This window comes from Eleginops maclovinus, chromosome 11, assembly GCF_036324505.1.
Source record: "Eleginops maclovinus isolate JMC-PN-2008 ecotype Puerto Natales chromosome 11, JC_Emac_rtc_rv5, whole genome shotgun sequence".
Taxonomy (NCBI): domain Eukaryota; kingdom Metazoa; phylum Chordata; class Actinopteri; order Perciformes; family Eleginopidae; genus Eleginops; species Eleginops maclovinus.
The window spans coordinates 2,476,838-2,494,562 of NC_086359.1; the positions used below are offsets into that span (position 1 = coordinate 2,476,838).

General features: G+C 40.5%; 1 protein-coding gene across 2 annotated transcripts in view; it reads left to right on the forward strand.

Moving 5' to 3' along the window:
* Positions 1-17,725, forward strand: part of zbtb16a (zinc finger and BTB domain containing 16a) — a 138,428-nt gene that overhangs the window by 54,740 nt on the left and 65,963 nt on the right. For both annotated transcript variants that reach the window (XM_063894569.1, XM_063894570.1), the window contains one exon: positions 2,996-3,093. In XM_063894569.1, coding sequence (XP_063750639.1) covers positions 2,996-3,093 — 98 coding nt within the window. The remainder of the gene's footprint in view (positions 1-2,995; positions 3,094-17,725) is intronic.

Here is a 17,725-nt window from a genome sequence, read left to right on the forward strand (position 1 = left end):
GTAACCCTAACCCTGGCTAACTTCCTGGTGACTTGATATCCAAAAGCAACATTGGTTGTTGTGACTAGATATCGTTTTGGATTTTGAATGATGTGTTTGCTGATTTTAAAGGATGTGAACTGGAGTAATCTTCTACATTTAAAGGCAGTAAATCCACATTACTGACGATTATTTATCCAATTTCTCAATATTTTGTAAAAGCACAAACAGTCAACCCTGAAATATTGTCAGAATACACAGGTTTTTGGGCCTAAATCTTGAGATAATTGATCTTCCTTATTTGTTCAACTCAATTTTTATACTTGTGGAGTGATTGCGTTCATGTAAAATAGTAGGAAGTGTAAATCCTTCTTTGAAGTACATCACTTTATAACTCCTACACTGAATCTAGCATTACAGATTGATATCTAACAGTGTGAGAGTATCGCTTCCTGTCTCACTTTTTCTCCTTTCTGTCTCTTTGTGTCACCTTCTTTACCTTTCATTTGGTGTCCGCCTCCCTTTCTCTTCCTTCTGGGGGCATTTGGCATATATAGGGCCTTTTAATCACTCACTGCTTGCCAAAGGGATGTCATACTGCCTTTTTACTCTCCACAAATTCGACCCGTCACAACGCCTTTCATGACTTCTTCATCTCTACAACTCTCCCTGTCAGGTTTTCAAGGATGTTTTGCAGCAATTATTAGACAAACCAGACTTCATTACCATCGCCACAAGACCCCGCTATAATCTCTCTCTCTGTCTGCTTCAAGTACTCGCTCTCGCTGCCTCTCCTTGCCCCTCTCGAGAGCCGTAAATCAATTTGCATTCGACATCTGACATCAATCAGTCATGTTTTGGGAGAGTGGCACCACCTCCTCCTCTGTGGCTCTGTTGAGAGACACTAAGATGGATGGCTGTCATCTCGCCCAAGTCGTGCAGATCTCTTATCAAGGGCATTGTTTCCCCAAGAATGCACTCGGCTGATCGCTCTGCGTCACCTGATTCGTCGACGGAGACTTTGAAAATCCCTCTGTTCGTCGTTATCATGCACTTTACTGAGTATAGATCTGTGCACATGTCCTGGGAGCAGTTACGGCAGCTTTTGCAGCTTTGCATTAAACTGAATATACATTGAAGACATCACAGTTTGGATCGGTCCTCACAATCTGAACACGTTATTTACTCAGGGAAAACAGTTTTTTGTGACAGATTTTTCTCTTTTAGACTAAAATAAAATGAGTGATAAATAAAATCAAATACTTATAAACAAGAAGTAAAAATTATAATATAATAAAATATAATTTACATTTGATAAAATATGTTTATAGATATAATGAATATAAATAATAATGAAATGAACATTTTTTTAATAGGATGGTAAATAAACATAAAATAAAATACTCAATACTTCTTATAAATAAACAAATCCAAATAATACTAGTGATATAATAAGATATCAAATACACTTTTTAAAATAAAATAAAATATGTAAAATTAAACAAATCCAAAATATTAAATACAATAAAAATACTAAAAATATAATATTATTCAATATCAAATATAAGATTATTTTAAAATAAAACAGAAATTAAATTAAATTAAATTAATAGAATTATGAAGATAGGAAGTAATAATAATAATAAAAAATGTATATATAAAATAAAAATTATATGATATTGAATAAACATAAGAATTAAATAATAAATTAAATTAAATATTTAGTGAAATTAACGAGTAATAATAATACAAAATAAAATAAAATAAGGTATAAAATAAACATATTCATTTGTAAAAATGTCCAAATGTCTTAAATATTCAGTATTCTGCCGGCCGTACTTAAAAGTTCTTTGGTTTCTTTGATTGGTTCTTTTCAAAAGGTGAACTGTTGCTTCACTTTGAGAGATAGCAACCATTTTTTAAAGATTAGGATATGCCAAATATGGAAAAACAGCTCCAACTGGACAAACGTTCATTACAATGGAGGGAGTGTGAAGCTCTCTCAGGGCGAGGTATTAGAAGTTTCTCGGGAGGCTCAAGGCGCTGTGGCAGTTGTTTGGCAATTCATGTCACCTTAATTGCTTCGGAGCCCTTTCAGATTTCTCTCAAGAATAATATGCTTTGTACCAAGCCGAGGGGTCTTTGAGGATTTCGTAACACAGAGAGAGACTCTCCTGTTGTCAGACGTTATTTAGTTACCTCACCTGCAAGGCCTTTCCCACATAATCAAATATTGAACCTTTAGTCCTGTCTGACCTTGTGCGCTTAAAGCACGTTAGTGCCTAATGACTGTCTGTTTGAGGGGAGGACAATTCATTACGGATCAGATTTTGCTTGAAGCCACACATCACCTTTAAGAGGCTCTATCATTGTTTTGGGTGTTTCTCTTTCCTGTGCTGTGTTATATTGGTTTTAGAACATCTAAATGGTCTGCAAAGGCTAAAATCCCAAATTTCCGGAACATGGTGACATCAATTTGGACCACTGATGTTTCAATTTGCCAGCACTCCAATGCATTGTACGTGATAGGCTAAGGGGCGGGTCATCTCTAAGCGGTTGACCGATCACAACAGAGCCAGCCAAGCTAACCAATCAGAGCAGACTGGGCTCTGGTTTCAGGCAGAGGGTGAAAAGAGGAGCTGCAGCACAGGCAGCCTGAGAAAAATAAAGAGCTGTTTGAACGTTAAAGCATGGAGACATTTTGGGGTTTTTGAAATGTATTTAAATGTAATGCTTGTAGTTTGGTTTCCCATAAAGGTAAAAGAGGACCTGAAGAAGAAGCTTGAAGGATATATGAGTATTTGGGGATTTAAGGATGAGATAGATCATGATTACTTATTTAATGAACTGTGACGATGATTTAAAACGTCTTCCAGGAGGATCTTGCTTTATTTTACACCAATGTTAGGGTAATCCTTATCCGAGTATCTAATAGAAAACGAGGTCATTTATATAAGACACTATTTTACCTGCTGAAACCTGACAGTAATATGTGATTTTTCTGCTCTTTCTACAGGAAGATGCACAGTGGAATGAAGACTTACGGCTGTGAGCTGTGTGGAAAGAGTTTCCTGGACAGCCTCCGTCTACGGATGCATTTGCTGTCTCATTCAGGTACTGAAATCAAACGCACCCAAAACCACACTACGATCACTTGAGAGCTGCCGCCTGTTTTTCACGGCTTTGGTTTCCTGCTGATTGTAGGCGGTGGTGGAAAGTTAATGTACTCAAGTATTGTACTTTTTAGACGTATCTGTAGTTTTACTTTAAATGAATGGAGAACTTGCTTTCCCACACATACACTTGTTTTAAAGTATGTGGAACACCGAGTTTCAGGGATTTCTGGAATAAAAACAGCTCTGAGAAACATAACCAGAGAGGAGCCTGCACATCATCATGCTGTCAGCCAACACCTCTGTAACATTAGAGGTTTAAACACACACACACACACACACACACACACACACACACACACACACACACACACACACACACACACACACACACACACACACACACACACACACACACACACACACATCAGCAGCCCCTACTTAGCGCAGCACTGTTTTTAATGGCATGGCCGTCTTTTATGGGCAGCGAAGAGCTCCTCATTTCTAAAGCCCTCGGTGCAGATGGTTTATTGAGACACTGTAAAAGCCATGGGACCTCTAAGGGAACCCCCTCACACACACACACACTCTCACACACACACAAAACCCCAGATCCATGTGTTGAATTTGGCCCAGAAATTGAGCCTCTGCACAGTGTTTCCAATGGGACTCAGTTAGTGGTGTGAATTGTCTACTTGGCACTATTAGAAAACATATATTTATACATTTGTTCAGGGGGAAATTAGGTTTGGTAATTTTTGCTGCATTTTAGAATTTAAATAAAATATAAATATTTATATAAAATGTAAAAAAAATAAGAAATGTAACAAACAAATCAGTAATTAACAAAAAAATAAATGATCAGATTAAATAAAAGGTAAAAACTTAAGGTAAAAAATGAAATAAAAAACAGAAAAGAAATGCAATAAAATAAAAATGTATTTCATGCAAGAATAAAAGTAAAAATGTGCATAAGAAATGAAATAAAATAAAAAAGATATTCATATAAACATCATTTTAAGTAGAAATGTGCACATTGTAGAATATCTAACAACAATAAACATGCAAACATGTGTTTATTATAACATCTGCAGCTGTGTATTAAAGACAAACTCATGTCATTCTGCAGAAACAATCATTTGTAAGTTCATATCTCAGCAGAAGCTTAAACAATGCCTGCTGACCCCCCCCGCTATGTTGTGACAAAGATGAACCACAGATTCCCGCTGTGCCGGCGAATCGCCCGACACAGCGCAGCGTGTCACAAACTAAAGTTGCTCTGAGGAAATATTCACTGTTTATTTTCACATTACATCCCGGCTTCACAGTCCCTGCTGCAAACACATGCTCACCCTCCCCCCCACCGCCTCACCCACTGTCACAGCAGAGAGGAACAGAATACTTCAAGTCGAAGCAATAAAGGGTACATTTTAAAATACTGAAAATAGTTAAATGGGTGTTATTAAAATAATTAAATATAGTACAAACATTCCTACAAACACAGGAAGCTGAAGTTAAAGTGGACAGATCAAATACAAAAGAATAAAACAAGTAAATAAACACAAGTAGTTTAGTATAATTACACAATAAATAAAAGGGAAATACAATAAATAAATTCAAATGAAAGGAAACGTTCAAACAACACATTTGCAATACAAATCAAATCTAAAATAATAAAGTAAAAAAGGCAATGAAAGGATAAACCTGGGATAATGTGCATTTAACGGGATAAGCTTCCAAAACTGGTTTATAATTACTTTCTTAGTCATTTAAAGTCCCTGAAGAAAAGTGATGCTTTTTGCACCAAAAAGGAAGTGAATTTTCTTTATATTTTTAATGTATTCTTTGAAATCTGTCTCAATGCAAAGCAAGGCCATTGCTGAGTTGTTTAGAGTTTAGAGATTAGATAAAAGCGCGACAGGTGCGTGGTTTCTTGATATCAGAGGAAGAGATATTACCTATTTAACAAGGTGTTACACCACATTGTTATCTGAGTAGATATCCAACAGAAAGTAGGTCATTTATTTAACACCTCATAATTTGCAACCATTGACATGAGGTGAAAACTCTGCTGATAGGAGATCAAATGGAAACACACACACTCGAGGAAGAACCACACAATCCACCTTGAGAGCGGCAGCGGAGCGGAAGATGTGGGCAGAGTATTTTTAGCAACAGCGGCACAAACTTTTCTCCTTCTCTGCTGTGTGTTGACGCTCCACATCAACGCGTACTGTTACACACACATCAGTGTTGATTCATCGACGCTTTGGTCTGCAGTCGAAGGCAAGACAGGCGCTTCTGTGGAGACGGGCGACGGTTAGGGAAGAGACGCCGCCGAGGCTCAGCTCCTTTCATTCTCCTCGTTTGTCTTTTTCTGTGTCTTTTCTTTTTTTTCCACCACCACCGTTTGACTTTCAAGGCTTTTTCTCGGTCTCGTCTCTCTGTAATGATGACACTTCACTGAGTACCAAAACCCTCATCCTCCTCCCCCTCTTCCTCACCCTCCTCATCCTACTCCCACACCAACGCTGCCATCATCCTTCAGCTTGCATCAGAAAAGGGCACATTGTGTTGAACCAAAAAGAAGTATGAAGTGGTTTCCTGCTTCCACAGTTTGACTTTTGAGACTTGTCTAGGTCTCACATCATCGATATTGTTGGTTTGATTTCTCAGTTTCTAATCCAAAATTCAGTGAAACTGGGTGTTCCACATACAAACTACGATAAACTACGCTCATGTCCAGGTTGATATTTGTACTTTGTGTCTCTACTGGACATGTCTCCATGCTTTAATGTTCAAACAGCTCTTTATAGTTCTCATACTGCCTGTGCTGCAGCCTCTTTTTCCACTCTGTGTGGAAGAGAAACTCCTTCTGGATGGATATTAGCTTTTGTAGACCATTTACATACACACAAACCTATACAACACTACAGGAAAGGGAACACCCACAAAGCATAATCGGGCCTCTTTGAGTAAAAGTATTATTACCATAGTTTTTTTTTAGCTGTTTTTAATATTTTGATACCCTTTACCACCTCAATCATTCGACTTCCAAGGCTTTCTTCGTGTCTCTATTTGTATCATGTCTCTCTGTAATGATGACAGTTCACCGAGTCCCAAAACCTCCTCCTCCTCCTCCTCCTCCTCCTCCTGCTCCTCCTGCTCCTCCAACCCCGCCATCATCCGTCAGCTCGCCTCAGAAAAGACAGAATGTTGTGGAGATGAAGCGAGAGAGTGGAGAGTCTTTTTGGTATGCACAGCAGGTTGTAGATGTTTCAGACGCTGCTGCTGCCTCCCTCCTCTCCGTCTGTCTGTCTGTCTGTCTGTCTGTCTGTCTGTCTGTTTGTCTGTTTGTCTGTGCTTGTTGTGCAGAGGACTTGGTGTCTCTCCAGTCTGGGCTCTCTGCCACCTCTGTGGGTACAGTATGTACAGTCTACCTTGTGCCAGCTATTTATTTTCCTCTCGTCTCGTTCTGTCTGTCCTCCTCTTTTTTTTATCCCCGCCTGACGTTTACTGTTTGACGGTGTTGCTGAGCCAAAGCCTGCAGATGAGGGTTAGATCAGGGTGGACAGCTGTGACTCAGACACTTATTTGAAAGGTGCTTTTTGTGGTTCTACATGTTGTTTTACTTTAAATTAAACTGTACAATAGTAGTGCCAGTGTGTGCACTGTGACCAATATCACGTAGCACCTTCCAGCCCCAGCTAACAGCAGTTCAACCACAATAAAAACCCAGAAAAATTAAAGTTATTCTGAAATCAATTCAACTGAACCGGCTACAAATTATTGCAAAAAAACAGAAAAAAAAACATTGGCTTGTAGTGAGAAGTAATGAATATCAGTTTATACGTAATCTAGCTTTACATAATAGGGTTAGAAACTGTGTGTGGGTGTGTGTGTGTGTGTGTGGGTGTGGGTGTGGGTGTGTGGGTGTGATGAAACAGGCCCAGACCCACACGCGTGCCTCGGTTATACCTCCAACTTTTCATCTCCCTGCCTTCACAGCCTTACAGTGTTAATCCTCTCTTTACTGAATGTAAACACTGTAAAGATGTCCTGGATTAGAAAGCCAAGTGTGTGTGTAAAACCTGAAGCACTTTTCTTATAAAAAAAAGCAGGAAAGAAGAATCTGTATTTAAGTATCAGTCGCCGGCTAAGTGTTGCTGGGGGACACGGTGTGAGGATATAGGAATGGAGAGGTGAGGAAACCAGAAACGGTATTTAAGCTCAAAGCATCTGTTTATTTACTTATAGCTTACTTTCTTTTACATCACTGCTGTGTTAAGCATGTGCAGCCACTTCAATGGCCACAGGGAAATGCATATACAATGCATCGATACACAGTTGGTAATAATAGTGATCTATGAACAGCTGATTGCATTTCTCTACTGCAAAAGTTATTTAGGGACAAAGAGCAACAAATCCCTACCAGAGATGTAGCTGCAAACAAAGGAATTATTGATGGAACTTACATACACGTGATAATCCCCGTGGCATTTGGGGTCAAATATGTCACCGGCTGCCTGTGTCACACTGGCTTCATGTCTCTGGTATGGCTGTGTTTGGTTTGTGCATTAGTCAGGCAGTACAGTGTATTTCCAGAGTGAGGTTTGCAGTTTAGAAATAAATGTTCCTGACCAGCCCTGAGAGGAATTTGTGTTTTTACGACACCTCAGCTGCTAGCATAGCATTATGGGATCCAATAGTTGATCCTTTTTTGGGGTTGTTTGCTAGAAAAAGAAAAGGTTGGGGATAGGTAGATTACTTAAAACCACCAGTAGGAATAGAACATGTCTGACAATAGCTAAACCCCAGTGGTAGTATCATAAGAGATGCAATAACTGAAATATTCAAACCTCTTCCGAAATGGGTCCTCTGAAACTGAAAATGATAAAGAAATCAAAAACAATGACAGAATTGTCTTTATTATTTTAATTTATTAAAAAGAACTTTCCCCAAAAACTCAAATTACATACACAAATATGATTTATACAAGCAGGGAAACCAATGGGGCCATTCTGTGGTGGCAACAAGAAGTCTAACAATGGAATAGAAGTCTATGAAAAAGTGTCTACTCCTAACTTGATTTACTAGCAAAGTTAACATAGAAACATTTAATTTGTAGTCTTAATCTATAGTTCCAAGTCTCCTTTAATACAGTATGATGTTGGTTTGTAAATGATGGTCCCATTTAGAGCAAAGAGACTAAATAAAATGTCTTCTTTCGGTTTTTGGATGATCTTTTTTCCACCCTGTGGAGTCACTCCTGGTGCCCAAAAAATAAAACTAACGGCCATTAATACTTTTTCTTGGAAGATGCATGACAGCCTTTTTATGTTTCCATGAGGGACGCCGTATGACACATTATATTTAATTTATTCCATTTGTCAAGATGTCGCTGTCTGTGATTAAGATTTGAGAAATGCAAATTCACTTAAGAAAATTATTTTCCCCAAAATCTGGCCCAGATTAGAAAATGTGGGAACGTCTCCTTTTCATTCCTGTTTCCAAAAAACCAAGATGGTGCCGCCAAAAATGACAAACTTGTGGCTTCCAAACCAAGTGGTGATGTCACTGTTATTACATTCACTTCCTGTATACAGTCTCTGGCTGTATACAGAGAAATACTGGTAACTGTCAGTGGCTGTGCACTTATGTATCCTTTCAATTGTCCAACTCTTGATTTGACATGAACAGTACACATTAACTAACATTATTACACAGAGTCAGCCAAAGGTTTGGTCTTCGTGCTGTTCCTGACCAGATGTTCATCTTGGCTCTCTGAAATTAAAGGCTTTGTTCCAAATTTGATCCCAATCTGATTCCAGTCTGAGTGTGGGAGTGAAATATGCCCACGTCAACGTCCGCAGAATTTAGATGAGGAAAAATGTTATGAATTTGGATATGAACACGGCGAGGCGGACGGGGCCGCTTTCCAATCGCTCTTTGTCTGCGTTTCCATCTCCGTGGCGTTTGTTTGGCTGTTTGGATGTTTGACTGTCGGCTGGTCTGCTGTTTTGGCGTTGTGCCGGCTCTTCCCTCACACTGATGACGACATATTTGTGCCGGCAGGTCTGGATGTTCTGCCAGCATTCCTGTGTTTATGATCGCTCGCAGATGTGAGTCCAGGAACACATTGTACTGTACCCAAACCCAGAAATTAATGAAACTTGACTGACTTCCAGGCCACAAATTCCTGTGTGTGTGTGTGTGTGTCTGTGTGTCTGTGTGTCTGTGTGAGAAGGGAGACAGGAGGCTCAGGGGAGGGAGGGGTGATGGGGGGGAAAGCACTATTAAAAGCAAATAAAAGTATGGCCTAAATGCATGTACAGTTTTTTACAACAGCTGATGTTCCGGCTTGCTTGACTGCACACACACACACACACACACACACACACACACACACACACACACACACACACACACAAATAGAAGTCTATGGAAAAATGTGTCTTAAACTTGATTTATTACCTCAGTTTATATTGGCAACATGAGGGAAAGTGCTTTTGAAAAACAAATACAACGTTAAGTTGCATACATGTACAGTTTTTACTACAGCTGATGCACACACACACACACACACACACACACACACACACACACACACACACACACACACACTATATATATATCATCGCTGTTTCCCTGGGTGTATTTACACAGGATGACAGACTGAGTGGATAAACGACAGTAGCTCATGCTTTAGTAGCATAACATAACTCCTGCAACGTAAAGCCCCCCCCCCCCACACACACACACACACACACACACTTCTTTCCTCTGCACTTCTGGTAATACTTCCCATGAACTATTTTGATTTGCTGTTCCAAACACCGCTGGGATTATGCAGCTGGACAAATCTCAGCTGGGTAATATTACGCGAGTGGACGGCAAGTCAGGGAAAGAAAAGTGAGAAGTGACACAATGCAGGGTTATAACACTGTAGCATTAGCCAAGAGTGGGGGGGGGGGGGACTTGTTAGATCTGTGGTGTTGGATTATATAGAAGCCTGTGAGAAAATATATCTGCTTCTAACTTAATTTATTACAGCCTTGAGTGTCAGAAAGGTAGTTTCACTTCCTGTATGTGTAAGAGGTCTTCTTAGATCTCTTGTATCAGATTGCATAGAAGTCTATGAAAAAATGTATCTGCTTCTAACTTGATGTTGGCAATATTTAATGGTTTCAATTTCTATATTCAAGTCCTATTCAATACAGCAGGATGTTTATTTAGTGAATAATGGTATAATAATGCAGCATCAGCCTTGTCAGACCTCTGATTGTTTAGAAGTCTATGAGAAAATGCATCTTCTTATCACTTGCTTTATTACCTCATTAAACAGTATATGGTTTTATGTAATGCAGTGTGGTGTTTATTCAGTAAATCATGGTATAATACTGCAGCATCAGCCAGGCAGATTTATTATTTATTTCTACAAGGACAGAGTGTGTGTGTGTGGGAGTGTGTTTGTGTGTGTGAGTGTATGTCCTGAGTAAATGTGACTTCATTGGAAACGTGTTTCTCTGCGCAGCTGTCCTCTTTAACCAGAACTCGGTGTACCTGTGCCATGGGCTTCTTGGAAAAGCTGTGTTTTTTTAAAGGAATGAAACCGTAAAAATAGCCTCTGTGTGAACGATGCTCCTCGAGGTCACAGGTTGGGACAGGGAAGGGAAATAATGCATCACGTGTTATATGTATGTTCTTTTATGCCACGATATTATCTAATAATGTCATATAAAAGTAATATATGGGGGCAGAATAATGACTTTTTCTTTAGATACTATAAGTACATTTAGCTAATTATGTATTATACTAATATTATATACTTGATAATATAGTAAATAGCATTTTGAGTACGATACCTGCTATATAAATACAGTTATATTGATTGACTTTGGATAAAGAGGAATTGCGTAACAAGTACTCTCAGTTCTGGTACTTTCTGATGCCAATACTTACGTACTACTTTAACTTAAGGTAAAATATCTAAGTACTTATTGCACCACTTCTCGATTAAATGTCATTTTACTCTGTGCTTGGACCTGATCCCTGTAGTGTTTTTCCTGGCAGAGGCTGAGAGTATTATCTGTAACTCGCACTGCTTAGAAATGTGTCACTCACTAGCATAGAATGTCGCAGTGACTCATGCGACTTTGCAGCATGTTATTGCAAAGCAGTAGAACTCATGCTTTTAAAAGGCATTTATAGGTGATGCATTTGCTATAGGATGGACATGTTGTGTACATCTCTACAGAAAGGTGAGCAAACCTTCAGAGCAGACGCTCGGCTTGGCTGCTGTTCCAAGCTAGTGGAATATTAATAACAACTAAATGTGTTTACTCGTATGCAGTTTGCACAATCAAGCTCCCAGAGGATGAACCGTTTTCGCTTTGGTCACTGATTGAGTTTTCCTCCGAATCTTCGCCTTTTATTTCAATCAGAGCAGACTACGCTCTGGTTTCAGACAGAGGGTGAGAAGAGGTGCTGCAGCACAGACAGTATGAGAAACATAAAGAGCTGTTTGAACATTAAAGCATGGAGACATGTCTTGTATACTTTCTACAATAAGTTCATCTATTGACGCTCTACTCCTCGTACAGCCATACTTTATTAAGGCAGAGAGTTTCCTTGCACCACAGAAGCTCCAGTTGCATCAACAAGGACACATATTAAAGATAATAAACAACTAAGAGACGTAACGCATAACAATCACTGAAGACGATATGTTTCAGACCCTTTAACTTGCTTTTGATCTGGGATTGAACTGCATATTTCATTTAAGGATGAACACAAGAGTGCTTCAATCTAACTTTATTAAATCCTCCGTGGAGCATAAATATCAATAAAATAATCCCACAAGTGAATCACACTTCGTCGCTCCTGCAGATTGCTTTCCTCCTGTATCGGTTACTGTGAAAGCATGTCATTTAAAAGTTAGACAGTTGCCTTTTCAGCCCTCTCTATTTGCAGAACAGAATGAAAGCAGCAGTATTTGATCTTATTCCTTTTATTACGGGGATATTGCAGCTTTAAATCCTTTTGGTTGCTAAGTAGCGAGTGCCCCTGTGCTCCCTTAATGGGCCTGATTTGGTATTCAGCTCTGATGCCAAGTCTTATTTTTGTATGCGAGACAAAGTGTTTTGATGGAGAGTGATTGCTGAAACGTCTGTGTGTGTGTGTGTGTGTGTGTGTATGTGTGTCTACCAAAAGGCTGTTTTTTTTTTGTCCTCTTTTGGTGGAGAGTGCGAGTTTTATGGCCTCTCTCAGTACAGTACACTTTGTGCCTTCTGCTCAAAACAAGAACACAGTCGATTGAATTTTGGATTCGCTTCATCATCCCTCCCTCCCTCCCTCCCTCCCTCCCTCCCTCTCTCCCTTCCTCCCAGCAGCTTTGTTGTCAGCGTGTGTGTGTGTGTGTGTGTGTGAGACGTGTGTGCTCACTGTGTGTGTACGTGTGTGGTAAAAGTCAATTATTACAAAAGACTGCCAATTTATTTGCTCTACTGGAAATTCAAATGATAATGTAGAACGCTCATAAACACATTTGAATTAAGTACACACACACACACACACACACACACACACACACACACACACACACACACACACACACACACACACACACAAAAGCTTACCATTAACTTGAAAGGAAGGGAGAAGATTCACAGGCTGCAGACATTTGTTTGCTCCAGAGTGTGATGTTAAATCAGGTCGTGTGTGTGTGTGTGTGTGTGTGTGTGTGTGTGTGTGTGTGTGTGTGTGTGTGTGTGTGTGTGTGTGTGTGTGTGTGTGTGTGTGTGTGTGTGTGTGTGTGTGTGTGTGTGTGTGTGTGTGTGTGTGTGTGTGTGTGTGTGTGTGTGTGTGTGTGTGTGTGTGTGTGTTAGTGGCTGTATGGCAAGTATTGCCCAAGGGGGCTAAACCGGGTGGAATTGCTGGGTCCAGTCTCCAGGTAATCTGGAAGTGTCTGTTTTTAGTCAAAAGACTCTGACAGAAGATGACCGAGAGGCCGAGCTGACTTTCAATGGTTCCAGTCCAGATATCAATGATCCAAAAATCTGAAAGAGTGGTGCAGGAATGTCATAAAACCCTGGAATGAGTCAGCATTTTACCGCTTTGTATTCCCTCATCTGGAAGTCAACGTTTGTTTTAAACATGTTTTGTGTTAGCAGTCTAAAATCTGGTCTGCGGTGAAGAGATGTTTGTTCTACGACAGATGACACCAGTAAAGACCCCACTGGTGGATTTAAAAACAGTGGTTGCTAACATTAGCCGCCTTTAGCTTAGCAGTTGTGACCGTGCTCTACTTCCTGTATAGCTTAGCATTAGCTTTTTTAAATTTTGTTAAATCAGTGCCAATCGGTGTTCTAAAAAAAAGTCCATTCAAATAAATACTTTACAAACAAAAGGATAATTACGCTGCGATTAAAATAGTACTGAGATGAAACACCCAGCTGTACTAAAGCTCACATACATACCAGAGAGAGATGGCAATAAAAATGTTTGGTAACACATGTTTTTGTGCAAGAAACGTTCTTCAGACGGCGTGTTATTGACAAACCCATCTGGCCTTCAGTGCAAGTGAACCTCGCATAACAAGGAGAAGTATTTGCAATAACTCTATGGTGTGGTGGAGGTTTTTTATAAAAGGAAACCACAGTTTACCAAGGAAAACTTCAGTTATGTAATGACAAAAAAAAGAGTGTGTGTGTGTGTGTGTGTGTGTGTGTGTGTGTGTGTGTGTGTGTGTCTGTGTGTGTGTGTGTGTGTGCGTGTGTGCGGTACTGGCAGGGTCCAGTCGTGCAGTTCTCTACAGTAATTAGTGGTTCTTGCCACATTGGGAGCAGCTGCTGCTATGCGTGTCTGGACGGCACATGTTGATACACAAGCCCTGTTTGAATTGTATTCTTGTTTTTGTTTGTTACGAATCTTTGCAGAGATATTCGCACGGATCATCGGAGAAGTGAAATCTAATCTCCGTTATTGCACATTGTGTCAGAGTGCATGTGCAGGTGTGTGTGTGTGGGAGAGAAGGGGTTTATGAATGCATTACAAACGCAAAACAAAAGAGGGAAAAAGCCACGGCTGTGACGAGAGGTGGGTAGCACAGAGGGGAGATAAGGTTGTGAGAGCAGGAGGCTAAATTTAAATCGTAATTGGCCGACTTCCACAAGCTTGTGGGCATTTTAATGAGTCATAATAACTTCATTTAAAACCAGCTGAGCAGAAAATAGATTGGAGAGGAGCCTGTGGCTAGTATGGATTTGTGTCGCTTTGTGAGCGTGTGTGCGCGACGTGTGTGCGTGTATTGAGCTCGACTGTAAAGGCTACAGGCACACACACACACACACACACACACACACACACACACACACACACACACACACACACACACACACACACACACACAGTGCAGAAAATAACTGGTGCGACATTTATCCAGGGCAGCTCACAGAAGAAGCTGCTTTACATGCTGTGTTTGTGTTTTTGAAAGACCATAACGACAGTCAACACTTTGCTATAACGTGACGACCCTGACGCGCGCTAGCTATTCTTACGGGCTCTAAATGCAACTATTATCAAGGATGGGAGGATGGAAATACATCTACAAAACAGCAGGATTGTAAATATAAATTCCAGACGAAGATCCACCCCACAGGTGTTTTTACTGCAGCCTGATGATGCTCAGTGAAGACCCTTTAGGTTCACGTTGCAATGCAGTGTGTACCACTGCAAAGTAGTCGGAAAGACTCCTATACGTGATTAAAGGTTACTCTGCCACACACTGGACATTAAAGCATGGAAACATGTCGCAGTAGAGCCAGAAAATGAGCATAAAGGGCCCCTTTAACTCTTTCAGGGCCCTTTTTAGTTACGTTTTACATTTCTTATTGTAATATTGAATAAAATGAACCCTAATTCTGCCTCCATCTGAGTTGACATGCAGTATTTGACTCTCTCGATGTCAGAGACCTTCTTGTCAGATAATAAAGCATGAAATGTGCTGTGTGTGAGAGGGTGGTGTGTGTTGTTAACTGTCCGTCGCTGTCAGATTTGAGCACTTCCTGTCACATCAGATCACCGTCTCCTCTTACGGAGTTTTGTTTCCATCCTGTACTCGGGGATTCACACCTGGACGCAGAGAGATGTTGTAGGCAGCGTGTGGACGAGTAAAAACTGCTGCTGCAGAAATCTGAGGCATTTTGCCCCACAGTGCAACATTGTTCAGGTAATCACGTAACAGTGTGTCATACATTCACGCCGGCTATTCGGTTTTCACCAACACTTGTCACAGTTTGGGTAATGAGCCCCCGGTATGCACTGACATCGGCACAAATGGGAGTCAGCCAGTCAGATTTTGACAGCTTTTCATTGTCTGTAATTATGCCGGAGTGAAGACTCTCCATTGTCTGCTGTTGGGTTATTGCCCGGCTGATGCACAGGTAATCGAATCAAGGCTGGATTCAGCCCGTGTTGCAAAATGCGCAGACAAATACACTTCATTTTTACCATATTTCTTAAGCGCATCATGCCAAAGTCAGGTGATTGATAATAAATGTGTTTCTTTGTTCAGTAGAGACAGCGACACGTGTGTTTGGTGTTGCTTAGAATAAGACCTCTACTCTGAACTTGCTTTAGTGCACTAAAATGAGTTTGAAAATTGGAGTGACATTTTATTTGTTGGGGCAAATGATCTAGATTCCATTACAGTCCCAACTTCGGGGGGGTTGTTTGTGACACAAATGGTAATGAAAGTAAATGTCCTTTCAGGCGCAACATCTTTTTTTTATTGCATTATTATGTAAGTTGTCCAATAGCTCGGGGAAACTTTTGAGATCAATTTCGCGGCGCAGATTAGAAAGCTATGAATTCCATTTATGGAAGAGCTCCCTCATGAAATGCTCTTTGAAACTTTTATATTTTCGGGATGAAGAGAGAATGAACCCCGGCTAAGCAAAGATCTGCCGACGGCACTTTCATGTGAAGGGGGGGGGGGGGGGAGGAAAGAAAGCACAAGAAAGTGAAAGGAGACAGAGCGAGCGCGAGGCAGAGGCAGGAGATAAAAGCTCTCCCAAAGCCATCTGGAAGTAGCCAGGACACACAAGGATTGCTTTTATGCCGCTAATTCCTCTGGGAGGTGCGACAAAAAAGCAAAGCATTGGATATTGTGTTATAACTGTTGAAAACAAGAGTGGCCACGGAATACTAATGCGGTCGGTCAGACAGAAAAGCTCTTCAATCCGGGGGTAAACAAGCCTTTTTGGACGGCCCCCTCTGCACCCCGGGTGAATTGATTTGACACTATTAGGTGACTTTCTTGCAGACAGTTTTGTCTTTGCTTGACCTTAAATATTAACGACAGAAAGATAGTCAAATATTCTTACATATTTATGAGAACGAAAAGTCCCCACTGTGTGTGTGTGTGTGTGTGTGTGTGTGTGTGTGTGTGTGTGTGTGTGTGTGTGTGTGTGTGAGATTCATTTGATAATTAGCTTCTGGCTTTGTTAATATGCAGGGAGAATACTGATCATCCGGAGTTAAAGAGGTGTGTTATTTAGGTTTTAGTGCATGTAAATGGTCTACAAAGGCTAAAATCCATGTGTTCCCTCAATAGGGAGTTTCTCCCCCTACTTCTGGAATATAGTGACATCACTATGTAGCACTCATGCTTCTATTGGCTAGCACTCTAACACATTTTACGTGATAGGCTAAGGGGCGGGACATCTTTAAGCAGGTTGACCAATCACAACAGAGTCGGCCAGCTAACCAATCAGAGCAGACTGGGCTCTGGTTTCAGACAGAGGGTGAAAAGAGGTGCTGCAGCACAGGCAGTATGAGAAAAATAAAGAGCTTTCTGAGCATTAAAGCATGGAGACATGTCCCAGGAGAGACTCTACATACTGATATACACCTGAACATCAGCAGGAGAGGACTCTTTAAAGTAGAGACACTACATACTGATATACACCTGAACATCAGCAGGAGAGGACTCTTTAAAGTAGAGACACCACATACTGATATACACCTGAACATCAGCAGGAGAGGACTCTTTAAAGTAGAGACACTACATACTGATATACACCTGAACATCAGCAGGAGAGGACTCTTTAAAGTAGAGACACTACATACTGATATACACCTGAACATCAGCAGGAGAGGACTCTTTAAAGTAGAGACTCTACATACTGATATACACCTGAACATCAGCAGGAGAGGACTCTTTAAAGTAGAGACTCTACATACTGATATACACCTGAACATCAGCAGGAGAGGACTCTTTAAAGTAGAGATACTACATACTGATATACACCTGAACATCAGCAGGAGAGGACTCTTTAAAGTAGAGACACTACATACTGATACACACCTGAACATCAGCAGGAGAGGACTCTTTAAAGTAGAGACTCTACATACTGATATACACCTGAACATCAGCAGGAGAGGACTCTTTAAAGTAGAGACTCTACATACTGATATACACCTGAACATCAGCAGGAGAGGACTCTTTAAAGTAGAGACGCTACATACTGATATACACCTGAAAGTGTGTTGACTTGACATTATTAGGTGACCATCTTGCAGGCAGTTTTTGACACACACACTTTAGGATGCTCCACACCTGTCACAGAGGG